General features: G+C 41.8%; 1 protein-coding gene across 3 annotated transcripts in view; it reads right to left on the bottom strand.

Moving 5' to 3' along the window:
- SYT9 (synaptotagmin 9) overlaps positions 1-20,755 on the bottom strand; it is a 200,168-nt gene that overhangs the window by 123,296 nt on the left and 56,117 nt on the right. For all 3 annotated transcript variants that reach the window (XM_045484375.1, XM_045484376.1, XM_045484374.1), the window contains exons 2-3: positions 18,670-19,021; positions 7,500-8,046 (exon numbers count right to left, since the gene is read on the bottom strand). In XM_045484375.1, the coding sequence (XP_045340331.1) occupies positions 7,500-8,046; positions 18,670-19,021 (899 nt within the window). The remainder of the gene's footprint in view (positions 1-7,499; positions 8,047-18,669; positions 19,022-20,755) is intronic.

Genomic DNA, 20,755 nt, shown 5'->3' with positions numbered 1-20,755 from the left:
AGCCACCCAGATGCCCAAGAGATGAGATAAATTATGCTACACTATACAATGAAATGCTAAAACACCCCTGCCAAAAAAAAAAAAAAAAAAAAAAGGACTATAGTATATATATGAACATAAGCGATTCAAAACAAAATACTGAAAATAGCAGTTTGCAGAAGAATACATACAATATAATTTCTCCACAAAATTTCAAAAATAGGCAAAACTGAACAACCTATTCTTATGTGGTAAAGTGATTTTAAAAACAAGGGAATTGTAGCTCTAAAATTCTGTTTATTGATTACCTCTGGAGAAACTTCAGGGATGGAGGAAAGTCACACTGAGAGCTTCAAAGAGATAAACAATTTTCTCTTTCTTGAGCTAAATTCTGGATTGACTGATGTTATTTTGTTATTATTATTAAATCATACATATGCATTCTATATACTCTTGTACATGTCATCTATTTCATTGAAAAAGCAAAAGCTTTGTCCTAGGCAAGGATAAAAGCTATCAAAGTCTCTGTCAGAGACCTGCAGCTTTAGTAATTCCTTCCTTCAGATGTTCTGTTCTACAGTTTTGCCACTTTTCACTGCCTCTGAATAATCTTGACGTCGAGGGGTTGACATGTCTGAGGGATCATGAGTGGAAAAAATGACAGGGTGGGATTCAATGGATTTTTGTGAAGATTTAGCTCATGAGCCTCGGCGATGGCCGACTCCACTCACACCCACATTATGGAAGGAACTTGGCTTCCCTGTCATCTGCTGGAAACCAGGGCTTTCTATGGGGTTTTTCAAATTGTTGTTCTCTTAGGATCAGTTATCCAACCAGTGTTAGTATTTTCAGCACTAAATGCAGTTGTGTACTGAAGCCAGCTCTTATCAACAGGCACCAGCTTGCAAGAGCCAATGTGAGCATCTTTTGCCAGCTCCACCTTCAGTGATGTCACATTGGTAGCTTGAAAAATCAGCGCCGCTAGGAGTTATTTGCTCCACAGAAATAAACAAATGCTACAAATCAGGTCCCCTTCTTGTCCCTCCACCTCTACCAGCCAGATGTTACACATCTACCAGGATGCCACTGAATCTGACATAGCTATACAATCATATGATAATACCTCGGGCTCATGGTGCAATGGAATGAAACACGATTAAATTAATAAACTTCTTCAGTGACAGAGACTGCCTGCCCTATCTGCATTCAACTGGCTTCCCTGAATACTTATATTTCCTCCTGATTGGTTCCAGGTATACACCTCAATCAGGTCTAAAAATGGCCTCAGGGACTTAGAAGACAGAACAGGAAAATTCCTAAATCAGCCACTGAAAAATATGGGACTTTGCAATGACTCACAAAGTCAAATTTTGATGGAAATGTACAGTTTTAAAATTCCTAACATTAAAAGAGAGTCTATGCTATTGTCAACTGTACCCTTCCTTCTTCTGAACTGGGGTCCATATGGGCACAGAGGAAACCTCATGGCTTCCACTGTTACTACATGAAAACTCTGCCATCTCTCCCAAATTAGAGTGTAGCTGAGATGATCAGAGATTCCCAGAGAAAGTCTCTGAACCAGTTTCTAAGAGGGCCATTGAAAGAGAGATTCCTGAATGCTCAATGCCTATTCACCAGGGAGTCAGTGATGAGTGGGGTATATGAAAATGTCAAGACCCAGGCATGACAACCAACATTCACCCAGACCACTAAACTCATGCTCTCTCAACTTCAACCTTCCCCCTGATAATGTCTTCTCTCTTGTTGACTGAAACATATCCCACAGAGATGCATCACACTCTTATTGATTGATATAGCTTCAGTTGAGAGGTCCAATTAAACTACTGTTTTTACACTCAATAACTGCCATTTTGTTTCTTCACAGGAAGGTGTGAGGATTAGTTTTTATTTGACTGCTAACATTTGTAAAACCCATAATCTACTTGGAGAAATAAAGAACAAGATTTTTTAAAAATGGAAAGATTAGTTTATGGGTTTCAGCACTGCATAAAACTCCTCTCCAACCAAATCAGTCCCTGGAGCCTCACCAAATTAGCCCCACATAAGGAGCTTCATTTTATTCAGTAAGTGCATATTAATTATTTTACTTCCAGGCACCATTCCAGAGGCTGGGCATGTAGTGAACATGCCAGACATGGTCTGCGCACTTACAGAACAGTCTAATGGGGAAGGTATAATGAGTAATGACAAAAGTACAGAGTGTCATGGAAACAAATACTAAAAAAACCTACCCTCCTAGTCCAGGTGTCAGATACAAATTCTCTGAGGCAGTGGCATTTATGGTGGGATCTAAGAGCTTAGTAGGAGATAGCCAGGCAAAGAGAAGCCAGCCAGCATGTATGATAATTTTGAAACATCTTTTCATGAACTGACTGAACTGGCTTGAAAACCTTTGTCCTCATTCCTGTTTGGCCATTATTCAGCTATGTGAGCTTAGCTGAATCTCCTAATGGCCCTCCACCTCAGTGCCATGGGCCAAGTGAGGATTTCAGATTACAGAACCTCTAAGGTTCTTTCTGGCTATTCAATCACAAGGCAAACATCCAATACACAGATTACTATCCAGTTAGTACAGGTAACAACTGCTTTTTTGAACAATCTTTAAACAATATACTGTAGCACATGATATTTCCAACAACAGGGTAAATGCTCACAGAAACTCCTCCAGGTAAAAATACTGGATTACAAAATCCTTTTCTTTCTTTTTTTTTTTTTTAACAATTATTTATTTTTGAGAGACAGAAAGATCATGAGCAGGAGAGAGGCAGAGAGAGAGAGGAAGACACAGAATCCAAAGCACGCTCCAGGCTCTGAGCCGTCAGCAGAGAGCCCGATGCAGGGCTTCAACCCATGAACCATGAAATCATGACCTGGGCCAAAGCCAAGACACTTAACTGACTGAGTCACCCAGATGCCCCTACAAAATCATTTTCAATGCATGGCAGAGCTGATGGGACAAAAATGCAATTTTTCAGTGGCCAGAAACAGTAAGAAAGTATGAATCCATGGAGGTAAGTAAGCTCTGGAACTGGAGCTTGAATGAAGGAAATGTGAATCTCTAGTGGTTTAGTGTGTGGTTTTTAGACTACTGTGGGAGAACCCTGCATAAAGCTGGAATCCTAAAGATTAAGGGTCACATCCTTAAAGGATAAACAAAAAAGAACTTCTGCCCTGCATAAGTAGAAGCTAAAGATATATCCTGTCCTCGACTTGCTCTAGGGAAAGCAAGGGAAAAAAGTCTCTCCTGCCAATTTCTAACCATTAATACAAGCCTGCACTTACACATTTGGAGCCTATATTCACCCTACTTCTCTGTTGCCCCTAAACCCTCAAGCTCAAAATTCAGTTTAGAATGGTTCCCTGTTGGTTAGCTCACAAATCATCCCTGAAGGAATGCACTTTCAGAGTGCAGAACATGAAGCCCAGAACATGAAATTTTCTACTGACAAAGTTTCAAGCCATATGAACTCACAATCACAAATCATTAAATATAGGAGGCAACAAGGCATGATGAGTTAAGTCAATGGAAATACCAAACAAAAAAATCAGAGCTACAAAGATTATAGCTGGTGCAGTTAGGAACAGAATATAAAAGTTACTTGTACATAATGGTAAAAGAAATTAAAAAGGGAACTGAAAGTATGTTGAAACAAAAAAAGAGACTATTAAAGATACTAGGCAAGTGTGGAAACACCGCAAATGAAATTTCTACAAATGAAAAGAGGTAAATGGGTGAGAATTTTCTAGAACTGATAAAAGGAAACAATCTCATATTCAGAAACCCTATAAATCAGTCTGAATAAATAAAAATAGCCACTTAGCAACGTTAGCAATTAAACTATGGAACACTAAAGAGGAAAGCAAGATATTGAAAGCAAAGGAAAAAAAATTGCATACAAAGGAATAAACATTATAGTAAACGTCAACTTCTCAAAGGGAAATGGAGGTCAGATGACTATGGAATGATAGCTTTGTAATGCCAAAATCATTTTTGGCAATGCCAAAAACCCTATTTTTATACCCAGAAAAACATTCTAAAAACAATAGCAAAACAAAGACATATGCGGAACTGTGGCTTTCAGTTGAGGGTTATTGCCAGCCTACAGATATCCTAAGGAGGCTATGTAGGGGAATAAATATGCCCACCTTGCTCCCTTCTCTTCCTCACTACCTAAACCTCACTACTAGCCAGAGACTAAAAGAGTTATTTTCAGTTCAAAGAAAAATAAACAAACCCCAAAGCCTCCAGGAGCACGAAGGAAAAACAAAAGGAAAGTAGCCAAAATAATCCCCCAACTAATTTTATAAAACAAGAATTACCTTGGTTCCAACCCAGATAAGAACCATATGAGAAAGTAAATTACATGTATCACTCATTGGCACAGATTAAAAAAATGCTAAACAAAATATTAGCAAAGTGAACTTAATATGCAAAATAAGTAATATATCAAATCTAGTGTGGATCATACTAGGAATATAAGATTGGTTCAAAATTAAAATCCTGATCAATGTAATTGAGTAAAATAGCAAATTATAGCAGAGAAAAACCTCACAGGATCACAGCATTTGACAAAACAAATGTTTATAATAAAAAGTCTTAGTCATGAAGGAATGGAAGGATACATTCTTCTTCTTCTTCTTCTTCTTCTTCTTCTTCTTCTTCTTCTTCTTCTTTGAGGGATACATTCTTTTTTTAAAAGAATTTTCTTTAATGTTTATTTATTTTTTAAAGAGAGAGAGAGAGAGAGAGAGAGAGAGAACGAGTGGGGGAGGGGCAGACAGAGAGGGAGACACAGAATCCGAAGCAGGCTCCAGGCTCTGAGCTGTCAGCACAGAGCCCAACACAGGGCTCAAACCCACAAACTGCGAGATCATGACCTGAGCCGAAGTCAGATGCTTAACCAACTGAGCCACCCAGGCGCCCCAAGGGATACATTCTTAATATGGTAAAGACATCCACAAAACATCTACAGCAAAATTATACTCTATGAAAATGTTAAAAACATTTCACTTAAAAGTAGGAATAAGTCAAGGATGACTACTACCAAAATTATTATTTGGCATTTTACTGGAAATCCTAGTTTGTAAACTGAATTAAAAAATAAGTAAAAGCATCCAGATTAGAAAAAAAACCCACAAAACTATCAAGTCACATGTCTGATTATCTATAAGGAAAATTCAGAAGATTCTACAATCAAATTATAAGCATTAATAAGAATTTTACAAGATTGTCAAATTGAAGATAAATTTAAACTGCATTTATATAACAACAAAAGTTAGAAAATGCAATTTTAGAAAAAATACTATGGTTGACGTTTGAACAATGTGAAGGTTAGAGTGCTGACCCCCCAAAACTTACCTATTAATAGACTACTGTTGACTGGAAACCTTATTGATAACATAGTCAATTAACACATATTCTGTATGTCATATGTTTTATACATTGTATGCTTACAATAAAGTAAGCCAGATAAAATAAAAAGTTATTAAGAAAAACATAAGGAAAGAAAATACATTTATAGCATTGTATTGCACTTACTGAAAAAAAAATCCATGTATTAGTAAACCTGAGCAGATCAAACCTATGTTGTTCAACAGTCAACTGTACCTAAAATAATGAAAAACATGGCACCTACCAATAAATCTAACAAGAGACATGCAAGATCCTCATGAAGAAAATTATAAGCCTCGAATGAAAGAATTTAATTAAATTAATTTATTTATTTCAAGTTTATTTATTTATTTAGAAAGAGTGCACCCACAAGCAGGGGAGGGGCAGATAGAGAGGGAGAGAGAAAGAATCCCAAACAGGCTGTGCAATGTCAGCAGAGAACCTGATATGGGGCTCAAACTCACAAACCGTGAGATCATGACCTGAGCCGAAAACAAGAGTCTGATGCTTAACTGAGCCACCCAGGCGCCCCTAGAATTTTACAGAAATAAATAAATGAAACAAAATACACTATGGTAATGAATAGACTCAATATCATAAAGATGCACAATTTCCCTAAATTAATCTACAGACTTCATACAAGTCCAAATACCAGAAAGAATTATTAATTTGACAACTCGATGCCAAAATTTATGTGAAATGTCAAGTACCAGCCAACTGAATTGAAGAAAAATCAGGCTGGATGATTGTTCTTTCTGATAGTAAATCTTATCATAGATTGATAGTAATTTGCAAATTGTGCTATAGGTAGATTTAGTGAAAAAGAACAAAACAAAGAAAAAAGACTTCAGAAACAGACTCTTCGCTCTGCTCTCTCCAGCTCTTTCTTTCCTTTCTTCATTCTTGTGATAAGGGCCAGCAAAACTGAGTGCCACACTTTGCTTATGTGAGTATCAGGACAAAGCTGGCACCAGTATCTAGTGCCATGAGAAGAGAAGATGTCTCTTGGAACAGCCAAAGTGTGGGTGAGTCCCCAGTTCACAAAGGCAGACAAGAGTGAGAAGACTAGTGTGGGTATTTGGTCACCACACAGAGATTTCTGCGTGTTCTCTTCCAGAGCAGGATGAGAGCCTTTCACTTACTGGGCTCCAAATTCAAGCTGGATCATCATCTGAGCTGAGGAAGGATTATGGAGCTTGGTTTCTTTGGGTGCCAAGGCAGAGAAAGAAAACTATGCTGGCCTCAGAAGGGCTCGCATTCTAGAAGATGTGCGAGCAAAGTTGCCTGAAGGAATCTGGACCGATGTAAGAAGCAAGTGGCTCTAAAATATCAACATTACCCAAGAAAGTCCAGTTTTCCTTCTATTTCAGCAGTGTCAATACATGTCTGCAGGAGAGTGATAAGGATGTAAATGGAGTAATAATATCACCACTGCAATCTCATTTAAAATGTAAACATGGGTTTGTGGTGTCATTGCCGTAGCCCTTCAGACCTCTCTCCTGAGCTCTAAATTGGATTTGACCTTCCATTGATTAGCTTTGCCAATATCTGCAGATCTTTTCAGACTGAACTCCCTGTCACTTTGATTCTGTATTTACAAATGTGGTACAAACTCTTGTCAACCATTCTCACTTCTGGGATTCAAGTTGAAGATCTGATCATGGGAAATGCAACTGAGCTGACCTGGGCACACAGGCAAGGACATAATGCTCTCAGAGAGCCTGGCAATGGTCTCGTAGCTGCAGATTATAGCAAATAGGATGCCAGGATCCATTTAGCACAAATAACCTAAGAAAGCTCTACAGAAAATGTGGCAAGGAGGGCAGATAATATCTACTGCCAGTTAGGGAATAGCTAAGAATTAGAAAGTAGAAAAGAGAGAACGTTGCTCTTTAATACTGTTTTCATGAGCAATTCCGGGAACTTTTAAAATGAATACTATTAAAGGTCTGCTTCTGGGAAGTTACAAGGAAGGTTCTGAAACAACAGCTATCCAGACATGGAAGTGAATTTTATACTTTGCCCCCAAAATAAAATAAGGTGTAAGTAATCTGTATGCACGCGGACCAAGAAGCCTCCCCCCCAAATGGAGAAATGCTGGACTTACATTGGTGACATACTCGATATCCTTCCAAAGGATGCACTCCCTGGGGAAATCAGCCAAGTCTAAGAAGTGATCCACCACCACTTGGCCGATCAAGTCATGGCGAGAGAACCTGTCAAAGTCATACACAGAGAAGTGAAGCTTCCGTGCTGCAAGGTCATTGTAGGGAACCGGAAACAAAAACACTTCATCAAACACAGGGTTTAGGGTCTTTCTGTGCACTTTAGTCTGGTGTTTTGTTTTCCGATCAGGAAGCAAATAGATCTTGACATAAGGATCTGAAGTCCCAGAGAAGTCCTTGGCGGGCAAATTGACAGCTTTGTGAATCTTTACTATGAGCTGCTCTAAGTCACAGTCATATTTCAAAATGAAATTCAGTTTCCCACAGGCTTTGCTGTTACTCCTTGTCCCATCATCAGTATCCAGTGACCTCTGCTTATATAACTCCGGTTTAATTCGGCCAATTCCAGTCAACTGTTCCTGTTTTTGAAGCTGCTGGATATTGAAGTCCGGGTTTGACAAGTTGAGCTGTCTCCGGATTGAATTATGCCTTGAGTGAGGAGGAAGAGAGAAGAAAAGTTACAACCCCAATAGCTACAGGTCTTCCAGAAACTTGTGCCTGGGCTCGAGGTAGTCAGTTATGCACTGTTAAAAGCTCAGATCCGTGGGTTTTTGTTTTTTGGTTTTTTTGGCCTAAATTCAAAAGGCTCATCAATGTGAGTAAGCTGTTCCCCAAGGCTTGAGGCTCAAAATCGAGGCTTGGTATCAGGAAACAAACCTACTGCCATGTGACCTTGGAGCTGTAAAGGTTTAATGCACTTTCTAAACTACTATGCCAATAAAGAAGCCTATTCGGTTGGTGGAATGTAAAGATTTGTACAAACTGCTTTAAAAATAAAATTATTCACCTTTTATATATAATGTCATCCTGGAATTGAAATAGTTAGCTATGTGTTGTTGCCTTAAGAAGAATGCATCTGTCTCTAAATTAGATAGAATTTCCTGTCTCTGGCTTATAACTTTATTGGTAAAGAAATTCTTACTGGTTAAAATCAAAGCATTTCACAAGAGCACAGTTCTTGCTCTTGTGAGAATGTAGGTGACAGGATGTGTCCACTTGTGCTGGACTGTGTTGGCTCTGACAGGTGCCACTGGCAACTCCATGACAGTGCTTCTGTCATACTATGTGGGTGATTAGTGATCAGGAGCAAGGGCTTTATTTCTGCAATAAACACTAACAGCATAACAATTAAAGGTAAGCTACTACAAATGTATACAGGAATTCAAAGAAGGTTGGATACTGATATTGGCAAAGTGAGTATCTGCTGACAGAATCTAGTCTTTACCCTAGAAGCTTTTTGGTTTGGGTTAGTAGTGTTCCGGAAATTCTCTATGAAACCTGCCTTATCTGTGCGAGTCCTCATAAATTGAGAGTAGTCATTACACACAAGGTTGTTTTCCATATTATTTTTGTTTGTTTTCAGCTCAGAGTCATTATACCATATTTTTCTGGTGTCTCCCAATAACCTTAATTAAAGTAGCCTCTGTCCACCAGTAGGTGAAAGGGAACAGCCAGGCTGTCTCTGAGGGACTTACAAATAGTTCGAGAGGCAGAGTAAACATTTGAGTTTGTCTTCTTTTCCTTTCTTGAGACTACTTTATGAAATAAAGATGTAAAATGGGATTAACAGACCCCCAAACATGTCTGAAATTATTCTCCCTGGTAACACAGATGTTGTTATACTAACCATTCCTCTTCATCTTCCTATGCTCAGCATACCTTCCTATGCTTCAGCAACCTATACTCCTGGTCACTAATTAATCACCCACACGGTACAACAAGAGCACAATCACAGAACGATCACATGTACCTGTCGGAGCCAACCTAGTCCACCGCAGGCAGACACATCCCAGGCATATGCATCCCCATATGTGCAAAAACCATGTGGTCTGAAAGATTCTGTTGTCAGATTTTAATTTCTTAGAAAGAAATCCACAATCTTAAGTTTTCTCTGCATCTTACGATTTTTCAAGTAGGGGGGAAGGCAGTCAGGGGATGCTGCTAAACACCTAAAACCAGCTGTCTGTGCTCATACAGCTCAGTCACTCCCTTGTCCAGACATTTGACCCTCTGCAGTGCCGGAACAGAGCTCCAGTCTCACTCTACTGGGATCTCTGGGCAGAAGGGACTGGCAGGGAACAGCACGTGTCCAGCTCTATGCAAAGGCCATAAAGGGGTGGTACCAGTTGTGGCCCCTGCTACTGATTTTTCCCTCCAGTCTAGATTCAAACAAGGGCCCTACTTGGGGCTGGTGTCAGTTCCCACTTACAACAAGCCATTCCAGGAACCGTCTAGCGATGCTGTTTAAATATTAAAAGTGCTTCCTTAAGGCCCACCTTCTTTGGACTAATGTCTGATGGGACACCAGTCCTGGGTCTACACTGGACCCAACCCTGCCACTCTGCTACCACTTTTCTCCCAACCTGGTTGCTGAGCTGACTTTCTGTGCATAACAACCTACCTTTGGGTTTTTTGAGTACTGGCTTTAGACTCATCACAGCAACATTTTGTCTTATATGTAGGACTAGGCCTGCCATGCAAATTTTAATTTTAATTTAAAATACACGACTCTGTTTAGCAATGGCACATATTCTGTTTTACTTGTACATTTTCTTAGACAGTAAATCTGAAGAGAAGTAAGTCCCAAGTGCTCGGCTCTTCCTAACCACAATGGATTGCCAGGGGGTTGAGGGAGTAGACTGGGGAGGGCATCATGAAGAGATCTTACTTCAAAGACCAAACAAGATCCCAACCGCACAGGATGCCTCCATTCAAAATTCTGATATAGCTGAAGATTCCTTTTAAAAACCAAGCACAGATATGAACACTATTATCTACCCAAATGTTTTCCATCACTAGTTTCATTCCCGATACTTCTTCCTCCATTCAGGATCACACTATTAGGGAAACAGTTGAATCCAACCAGAAGGTGGTGGCTTAAAGCAGACAGCACAGACTGTAACAGGCCATGACAGTTCTCACTCCCTGGGGCTCTCTTTCAATCGCTTTCAATTTCCTTTCAGGAGAGAGTCAGGGATTACCAGAGTTGGGGGGCGGAGGGGTGGGCGGGTAGACTAAAGAAGCTCAAAGGAGTAGGAACCAGGGTAATTCACCACCTCCCTGTATAACCTCTGCAGCTCTCTTGGCTGAGACAAGAGGAAGTAGGGCACGGAAGCCGCCGCAGGGATGAGAAGAAGACAAAGGAGAAGAAATGGAAAATCAATATCCCATAATTTCATAGGCTATTCACATGGAGGTGGGATAGAAAGGCAAGTCCAAAGCAAGAGAAAGGAAAGATATGGAACAGAATATTGTGATCTGGCCCCTGTCACCCCAGGTGAGGTGGTTCTAAAAATGGTCAAAGGAGGTGGCCCTTAACTACAGTAGACCACAGGAATCCAGGGCAAGGGTCTGGAATTTTAATGCTACAGAGTGAGTGTGACAAGGAGAGATCTGAAGCAGACAGTCCTCTGAGTAGGTCTGGGGAGTCCTGTATTTTGGTATTCTCAGGACTTAATGTGCACAGTTAAAGGAAGGAAAAGAAATGGTTTCCAAAGACTGGGGGTGCAAAGGAAAGCTGAGAGATGGGGTCCTCTGTAAATAAGTCACACTCTGACGCTGTCTTAGAGAAGCCAGCCACTGGGATTGAGACCCTCAGCTCCCCCTACCTCCCACTTTCCCTCAGTGCAGGCAGAGCACATTTTCCTGTTGTGGAGAAGTGAAAGATCGGGGATGGGTTTGTCCCAGATCTGAGGTGGAAGATTGGTGTTTGAGCCTGGAGAAATCCTTATTTCAAAGATGATTAACAAAATCTGTAAAGCAGATTTCCTACAACAAACTCAAAAACACTTTAATGCCTGAAGGAATCTGAGCCTTGTGCTGAGATGCAGCCAAGGGTCAGTAGAGGCAGGGGCCCAGATATAAAAAAGCTTTTCCAGGGGCGCCTGGGTGGCTCAGTCGGTTAAGCATCTGACTTTGGCTCAGGTCATGATCTCACAGTTTGTGAGTTCAAGCCCCGTGTCTGGCTTTGTGCTGACAGCTTGGATGGAGCCTGGCGCCTGATTCGGATTCTGTGTCTCCTTCTCTCTCTGCCCCTCCCCCACTTGTGCTCTGTCTCTCTATCAAAAATAAATAAATGTAAAAAAGAAATTTTTTTTAAATAAAAAAATTTTTTAAAAAAAGCTTTTCCTCCTCTCCTTTCCTCAAATTTGAGTTAGCCGGTTCCAAGGTCCCACTTTGAGTCCTCTAACAAACTCTTGGTCCCCGAACCATCACCAAAAAAGCCAACTACCTCCACTGGATTTTAAGAAAGAGGACATTACCACAATTTACCAAATACGAATGTGCAAAGCAAAGGGTCAGGTAGGGTGGAAGGCACAGACAGGCAAAGCCTAGCCACTGCCTGCAAGGAGTTGGCTGGCCAGGAGAGTGATAAAATAGTCAAACACTAACACACAGCAGGTCAGAAGAGGGAAAGAACTGACCAGATGTTAGGGAGCCACAGAGACAGATAGAGAGGCCTCTGGCTTGGGAAACTGTCATGGAGGAAATGGTACTCTCACTGAGCCTGGTTACTTAACTTGGCCTCATATTATCAGCTTCCAAGCTGGTGCTGTAGACCTCAGTAGGGAAATCAAGCAAGTTTCCACCTTGGCAACCAGCTCTTCAGCAGAATTGGATCTTCAACCCTTCTGTCCCCACAGCTTTCTCCTCATATATGCCAACATCTTCTGTCTAGGCTCTGGGTGAGAGCAGACAGTCATCATTCCCACTATCCTTTGCACCTCCAAATATCCTGTGCAACTACAAACAAATACACTCTTCTACCTGCCATCATCTCAGTGACCCCCATCTTAGAGGTGAAACTTGGCCTATCCCTTCCCTGGTTCTGGGGCACCAGTGTTGACAGAGCTTCAAGGTTCAAGGAAAGGAAAGAAAGAAGCAAACTATGATTTCAGAACCACATGGGTTTCTTTACTAGGTTCAAGTCGAGACAGGGAAGTTTGGAAACGCTGGGGATGGGATTGTTTCCCTTCTTGAAAACTCCCCAGGTGACAGAGAGGAAGAGGTTGGGTTGTCCTGAGCTGTAGGCAGACACGGAAGAGGAAGTCTCAGAAGTGAACTCAATACAGGGCAGGAGGAAATGGGGATCTTTCTCAGTGCAGGATTCAGAGGTCTCCAGGGTAAGTGATATAAGAAAGATGTAACCATCACACCTTGGCCAGTGGAGGTGTAGGGTCAAGTGCAATTGGATATTCTGATGCATGACCTGCTTCCTCCCACACCTCCCAAGTTAAACAAGTTTGAAATCTTGGTGTCATCTTCCAATGTTTTACTCCCTATTTCTAAGATGATCCTATGTCCACCAACACCTTCTCTGAAGTAGCTCACAACTCATGCCTCTTTCTACTTTCATTGCTTCCAGGAGTTCAGACCTCATCATTATTGACCTGAATCAGCCACTATAGCCAGTCTTCACCCTACCTCAAGCCTCTTATACAGTCTTGCCAGAATGATCTTCTAGAAAACAATTTGACTACTTTAATGTGCATAATTGGAAATAGGCTCTTCTTGCCTATTTCCCCAACTAAGCTGTGGACCTTTTAAGGTCAGGGCAATACATATATGTATATATATATATATATGTATGTGTGTATATGTATATGTATATGTATATGTATATGTATATGTATATGTACATATGTTTTTTCATCTCTTTACTACCAGTATATGATATGGAACTTTTCACATTGAAGATGCTTAATACAAGTGTCTAGAATAAATAGATGAATGCCAAGGAAATAACAATTTCCAATAATTAAACCCCAGTAGAGAAAATACACATTTACATCTAGTTTGAGAACCTCATGGGAGTTGAGAGAAGTCTAAGCAACTTCCATTTTCCAAGCTGTCAGTTTATTAAAATGTGGAGAAATATCTAAGACTCATCCAAAACACTGTTGTGTTTTAAATGTTCACATCTAAAAAATGTTTTCAACACACACACACAAACATAGCTTAATAGAACTGTGGTCCTCGTAGAGTAATTACAACATTTAGTCTCAGCATACCACTTACTGGAGTTGTGGCCAGTGATGGGACCCGAATCTAAAGTTCAATAATTGTCGAGGTGCCTGGGTGGCTCAGTCAGTTAAGCATCCGACTTTGGCTCAGGTCATGATCTCACAATTCCTGGGTTTGAGCCCCACCTCAGTATCTGTGCTGACAGCTCAGAGCCTGGAGCCTGCTTCAGATTCTGTGTCTCCCTCTCTCCCTGATCTTTCCCTGCTCTCACTCTGTCTGTCCCTCTCTCAAAAATAAATAAACATTATAAATAAATAAATAAATAAATAAATAAATAAATAAATAAATAAATTTCAATATTTGTCACCTTCTTTCAACTCTGTCAGTATATTTCTGTGAGTCTGTGGCTTGCTTAGTTTGGAGATAAAGCCAAAAGCCTAAGTGTAAGGCTCTGAAGTCAGGTAAGACTTGAGACAAAAGGCCTTCCACCGGCCTCATCCCACATAGGCCCTTCTTCGGTTTATACTTCTGGCCTTTTGCCATTCTTGTCAGTGGAACATGATAAAAGTGGCTGGATACTGATGAAGGTATTCTGTCAGCTATTCATGGAAAAAGTCTGCTCTAGGGGCGCCTGGGTGGCTCAGTCGGTAAAGCGCCTGACTTTGGCTCAGGTCATGATCCTGCGGTTCATGAGTTTGAGCCCCGCGTTGGGCTCTGTGCTGACAGCTCTGAGCCTGGAGCCTTTTTCAGATTCTGTTTCTTTCTCTCTCTGCCCCTCCCCCCCTCATGCTCTGTCTCTCTGTCTCTCTCTCAAAAATAAACATTAAAAAAAGAAAAAAGAAAAAAGAAAAAGTCTGCTCTATGCCAGGGGCTGCACTAGGTGTTAGATATATAGGGAAAAACAGCGGCTATAGTTTTTGAGTTCACAGAACTCCTAGATTAGAGAAGGGGTACAGGCAACAAGCAAACAAATAATCATTTAGTTAGAAAGAGAGTTTGATCCTGTGAAGAAATGCAGGCAAGGCGACGTGTGAGAGAATGCAGAGTGGGAGGGAGTGGAGGAAAGAGCACATACTTCAGACAGGATGGTGGGGAGGCCTTTCTGAGGAGGTGATGCTTTAGGTGGGACATTAAAGCTGCAAAGGAGATGGAGGGGAAAAAGAAAAGCACTCCAGGCTGAGGGAACAGCTTGTTCGTGAAGTCCTCAAGGCAGGAAAAGGCAGGGGACACTGAAGGCATGGAGAGAGAGGCTAGTGTAGCTGGAACATGATGAGCTTTTCCAGGTAAAGCTTCCTAGTGAGTCCTTGTCCTCTGGGGCAGTGCTGCCTGGTGCTGAGGTGGGGAGCTGACAGAAGTAGACTGTGGCAATAACACACAGGTTCTAACAGGCCTGATAAAGAGATGGCAGTGTGGTAATTGAAATTTTTATAAAACCAAAGTGTTATATAAGAAGTTTGAGACGACTTAATAAAACAGGTTGGACTTTCATCTTGGGATGTGAATCAGGAAATGCATTAGATGCCTTGCAAAGGCTCCTTCTATTTTGAGGACCTAGGGATTTTTATATATTTGGAATAGAGATATTTAAAATGTTCTGGTATTGAAGCATTCTGAAAACAAATCCATATTTCCAGTATATTATACAAAAGGGATTTCATCTAAAATTGAAAAGAATTAACAGGGACTTTGGAGGGTTCTAATAGTAACTGAGCTAGCTAGAAACAGAATGTTAATGTGCTTGATCGTGGGAAAACAACAGGAAGTCGTCCTGACTAGAAACCTTCTGAGAAGATAAAACTCATCTTTAGGGCATTCCATAGACATTGGTGGGAACTGCACATATTCATGATCAAGAGGCCAGGAGAGGGTGAGCTTTCCAATGTCAGTGCTGTGACAGAAGCTATGCTGATGGACTGCAGGGACAGTGGGGATGCCCTTAAATGGGAGTCTAAGGCTTATGTGCTCTGGGTAAAGGAGCTGTCCTGGGACTCTGGGGACAAGTCCCCAGACAGCTGCAGGAAGGAAGCAGTAAGAAAGGAAGTGATTACAGTGAGGAAGTAGGAGCATTACGAGAAAAAAAGGAAGAAATAAGAACCAGCAGAGCAGACTGTTTAGAGCCATCTCAGCACAGTACCTTCTCCCTCCCCAAATCAGTATCGAGAACGTTACTTAAAAAGAATGTTAAAAATTTTGGAACGTGAAGGAAATTTCATTCATTTCTCTCATTTTGTCAGTAAAAATGTTTTGTGTGTGTTTATAAATAACACAATTCCTAAAGAATGAGAAGACCATATACCACTCATCATGATAAGACCATAACTAATACATACGTATTTCCCGACATAACCCATAAAACTAGGTCGGTAGTAGGGGCGCCTGGGTGGCGCAGTCGGTTGGGTGTCCGACTTCAGCCAGGTCACGATCTCACGGTCCGTGAGTTTGAGCCCTGCGTCGGGCTCTGGGCTGACGGCTCAGAGCCTGGAGCCTGTTTTCGATTGTGTGTCTCCCTCTCTCTCTGCCCCTCCCCCGTTCATGCTCGGTCTCTCTCTGTCCCAAAAATAAATAAACGTTGAAAAAAAAAATTAAAAAAAAAAAAACTAGGTCGGTAGTAATTTAGGTAAGAATGTTTTAAATGCACAATGATACAAATTATCAGTATTAGATCAACACAGCTGGAAAGAGTTTAGTTTTCTTACGGTAGATCAGATATTACTAAACTTGATTTTGCCCATCAGAAAGATAATTACATGACTCTCAAACTAAAATAAATCTAAATGTAAATTCATTTTATAGAAATAATTCCTTCGCTTTCTTCTTTTTTTCCCCTTCTACCCAATTTCCATAAATCAGTGGTGAAGATACTACAATTTTCATTCTTTCTCTTTTAAAGTTTTTTTTTTAAAGTTTATTTAATTATTTTGGGGGTGGGGAGCAGAGAGAGAGAGAGAGAGAGAGAGAGAGTCCCAAGCAGGCTCCATTGTCACCACAGAGCCCGATGCAAGGCTCAAACTCACAAACCATGAGATCACGACCTGAGCTGAAATCAAGGGTCGGATGCTCAACCAACTGAGCCACCCAGGTACCCCTACAGGTTTTATTCTTAAATGAAATACATTTCTTGATAAGTAGAGTACTTAAATATTTTCCTAGAATAAATACTGTGATAATTATAGTGATATGATTGCTATCAATTCATTAGAATCATGGCAGAGTCCTCAGATCCATAATCTAATAAAAGCACAGTACTATCACCTTGTATTGATGGGACCTAGGTCAGAAAAATTAACATTCAGAGTAAAACCGAATAGGAAACAATTTCAATGGATACTCCATCTGAAAGACTCCAGTTATTGAAATAGTGAAGGGGGGGCGCCTGGGTGGCGCAGTCGGTTAAGCGTCCGACTTCAGCCAGGTCACGATCTCGCAGTCCGTGAGTTCGAGCCCCGCGTCAGGCTCTGGGCTGATGGCTCGGAGCCTGGAGCCTGTTTCCGATTCTGTGTCTCCCTCTCTCTCTGCCCCTCCCCCGTTCATGCTCTGTCTCTCTCTGTCCCAAAAATAAATAAACGTTGAAAAAGAAATAGTGAAGGGATTTTATTACGAGTCTACACCACTGCATGAACGCCACGACAGCATCAAACAGAGCTCCAGCTATATTTAAGTCATATCTAAAGAGAAATCCTAGTGATAAAATCTGAGGAGTTCTTCTAAATCAAATGGCAAACAACCATCCATTTCCTCACAGAGGAATATTTTAGGTTTAGTTCTTTGATTCAGAATTGGAAATGATGCTAAAATAGGTTTGTGGAAAAATTAAATTATAAACTGTCATATTCCATCCCACTTAATGTGAATGAGCAGAGTCTCTAGGATAAACTCGATTAACATAAAAAAGGGTAAAATCTTACTTCCGTTTCTAGAGAACAAATAAAAAAGATTTTTAAAAAATGCCCCCAAACTGTGCTCGCACTCTCCAAATAACAGCACATGCTATTCCTCTGGCTATTGCAAGCAAATATTTTCATTTTAAAAAAGCTACTTCCTGTATCTCTTATCCTGAAAACTCCTGTCGAAAGTGAATTTTGATATCCGGGGATTGAGAATTGTCTGTTTAACGTGAAAGGCATGTTTATGCAACATCTGAGTCCTGGAAGAGGCCAGTCACAGGGGAATGATCACGACAAAAACAACACGGAAATCAAAATGGCCGTTCACGTTTTGGAGTACTTACCAGGTGCCGCCTATGTAAAGCACAGGATGTGCACGTTATTGCTTCATTCTTAAAAGCACCTATATGTTGGTATTATCACTATTTCTCTCTCACAGAAGAGGAAATGGAAACATATGGAGGTTAAGTAATGTGTCCAGTGTGTCATACATGTAAGTAAAGCCAGTTCACTTGACCCCAGAGCCCTGGGTTTTTATCACTGTACTACATGATTTCTCTACTGCTTAAAGCGCAGCATGCAGCCCACAGAAAGAAAGTGACCCGAGGCCTGGGTACTCTAGGCCTTACAAAGGCTGAAGATGGACAAAGACCTCCAGCCACTTTGTGGACTACAAAGATAGCCTGTGTGACAGCTAGGCTAAGGTCAGAGGCACAGAGAATAAATCCAATAGCACTAGGAGGATAGTGGGAAGACTGGTTAAGAGGTCTCAGGCTCTGGTGTTGGTTGAATCAGGGTCCAAACCCTGAATGCATACCAATCTATGATGTTTTTACTTAAACTCTTTGACTTAAGTTTCTTCTTCTGTGAAATGAAAATAACTTTTGCATCTCATGCGAAGTTGTGAACTATAATAAAACAATGCATAAAGTGCTTAGTACTTGTCATGGTTAGTCTTGGCAATGTTACTATTATTATTATGGACTATTATTATTGTGGACCCTACACAGGGAACTCAAGAGAAGTAAGGAGCCTCACTGGAGCATAGGAAGCACCACATTTTCCCATATTCACATCTCTGAAACTGAATGGACATGTGAAATTTTGGTTACAGGATCCTTGGCTAACCAACACTACTGCTGCCAATAGAGGGGAACGAGGTGGTCCTTGCCTTGCAGTCAGAAAGGAAGGGGGCATTACTGACCGGGCCGACGAGGTTGGCTCTGTGACTTGGCGCTGTACACGGACGCCATGGGCACAGTTCTCCTGGCCCCCCGCTTGGGTCGAGAGGGGAATGTCAGGGGAGGTGTGGCTGATCTTCATGGAAGAGTCAGGGCAGGGGGTGGGAGGGTCTAGGAAGCCCTCACTGTTCTCCTGCTCATTGGTCTCTGTGTCCGTGTAGTTAAGAGGTTCCCGATTGTCGTCTTTGCTACCAGAGAGCAGGCCTCGTTCTCGCCATGGAACCCAGCAGAGTTTCCAAGACACGAAGAGAGACACGCCAAAAAGCGCGAGGCCACAGGCAGTGACCACAAGGGTCAGCAGGCTCACTGAGATATCTGCAAAGAAGCAAAGATCAAAGGTCAGTGTGATTGCTCGTCCTGTGCCCATCCATTGCACAGTGCAGGCAGAATGACCCTTTAATCCATTCATCCCTCAGGAGCTGGCTGCAGGAGATAGGCCAGGGATGCTGCTGGGTCACCTGATTCTGGCGCAGGGATGGTGAGACTCAGACACAGCACAGAGAAAGTGACATGCAGGCCATGATTCAAAACAATGAACAGTCTGCTCTAGCAAGAGACAGGGTATATTCAGGGGGACTAGGAATGCCCTCCAAGTCAACTGAGACCCTACACCACAGCAATACAAATCATTGAGGCTTTGTGAGCAGGGCAGTTTCAACTGTCCTTAAAAATTACGCGATCATTTCAGAGATCTGTATAATGAAATTTGGGAATTGTTTAAGTAACAACTTTCTAATACAAGAGAAACTAGAGTGCTTTCTTTCTCTTTTTGACATTGACTTTTAAGGGTCTCAGCAAAATGAAGCTCAAGTCCTCTGAAGCCTCAAGAATACCCCCATCCAGTGGCCAGGTACCTAGGACCCAGTGCTGACCACCGTAGTTTGGGTTTCCCCAGTAGCAGATCCTGAGACAAGTATTCAAGGGCAGGTGGTTTATTCAGAAGGGGAAGAAAACACAGGTAAGGGAGTAAGGAAGTGATCCAGGGAAGGCAGCCAGCGAAGGGGGCTTTACCAAGCCAGTTACCCAAGGGGCAAAGGGCTGGGCTATTTATAATGTCAGCTCCCTTCAGTCATGGATTGGAGGGCAGCTCTCAAGGGGCATTTCCCACCTGCAGCACGAGTGGCAAAGTAATCTTCAGTGGCCAGAAAAATCGAACATTCAAATAAATGCAGGGGCTGGCCTCTGGAGGTGAGCGGGCATGTGCTGAAGTGGTGAGAGTGAGCAAATATGGCAAGGCAACCACGGCATCTGAGGCCCGGACTGTATGGCCTCAGCTAGGGTCCGTGGCAGTGCAGTGGCTGTGCCCTTAACGCCCAGAACAAAGCCCAACTCCCTCCAGGCTTCCACTCCACACTACAGTAGACCCAGAGAGGCTAAGGCATCAACCTGAACTCATTCCTGGGTGGCTGTAAGCCCTACTTTAAAGGACACTCCCACCTGCCCTTACTGCACTCCATCACACGCAGGAGCTCCAAGGATTCTCCCAGGCTTTGCCTTTACTGTCCATCATCAATATTTGCATTGCTTCAGCCAAAGTTTTCTGAATGTCCATTACATGCCAGGTACTGGGCTAGGTTTTGGAGAGAGTACAATGGGGAACATGAAAGGCACATTCCATACCTTCCTCATAGACTCATCTTCTCGTGAAGAAGAAAATTAGGAATAAGTTAATTTTCCAATATTAATTATCCACAGCATACTGATAATCTATGACATGAGACAACTGACATTTCTGCTGAGGCATGTGAGCTCCTACTGCAGGTCACTTACCTACTGAGTCACGCTGACCACCCACCATCCGTGTGCTTTTCAACATGACTCTGAAGGTACTTGATCATTCTTATGAAATGATAAAGCAGTTTCCTCATGAAAAATGGCTCCTGAGAGAATGCCAGCTGCAAGGACTGGTGATGGAGCTAATGTATCTCCTCTACGCCTCCCCATCAATCTCTGCCTTTTCAGTGAAATAATATTCTGTCTCTGCTCGACAACACCGGGGCTCCAGTTTCACATGGGTAAGTGAGCTCAAATCTGGCACCTTTCTCTCCT

Source organism: Leopardus geoffroyi, chromosome D1 (genome assembly GCF_018350155.1).
Source record: "Leopardus geoffroyi isolate Oge1 chromosome D1, O.geoffroyi_Oge1_pat1.0, whole genome shotgun sequence".
NCBI lineage: Eukaryota > Metazoa > Chordata > Mammalia > Carnivora > Felidae > Leopardus > Leopardus geoffroyi.
This window is presented reverse-complemented; position numbering and strand designations above follow the sequence as displayed.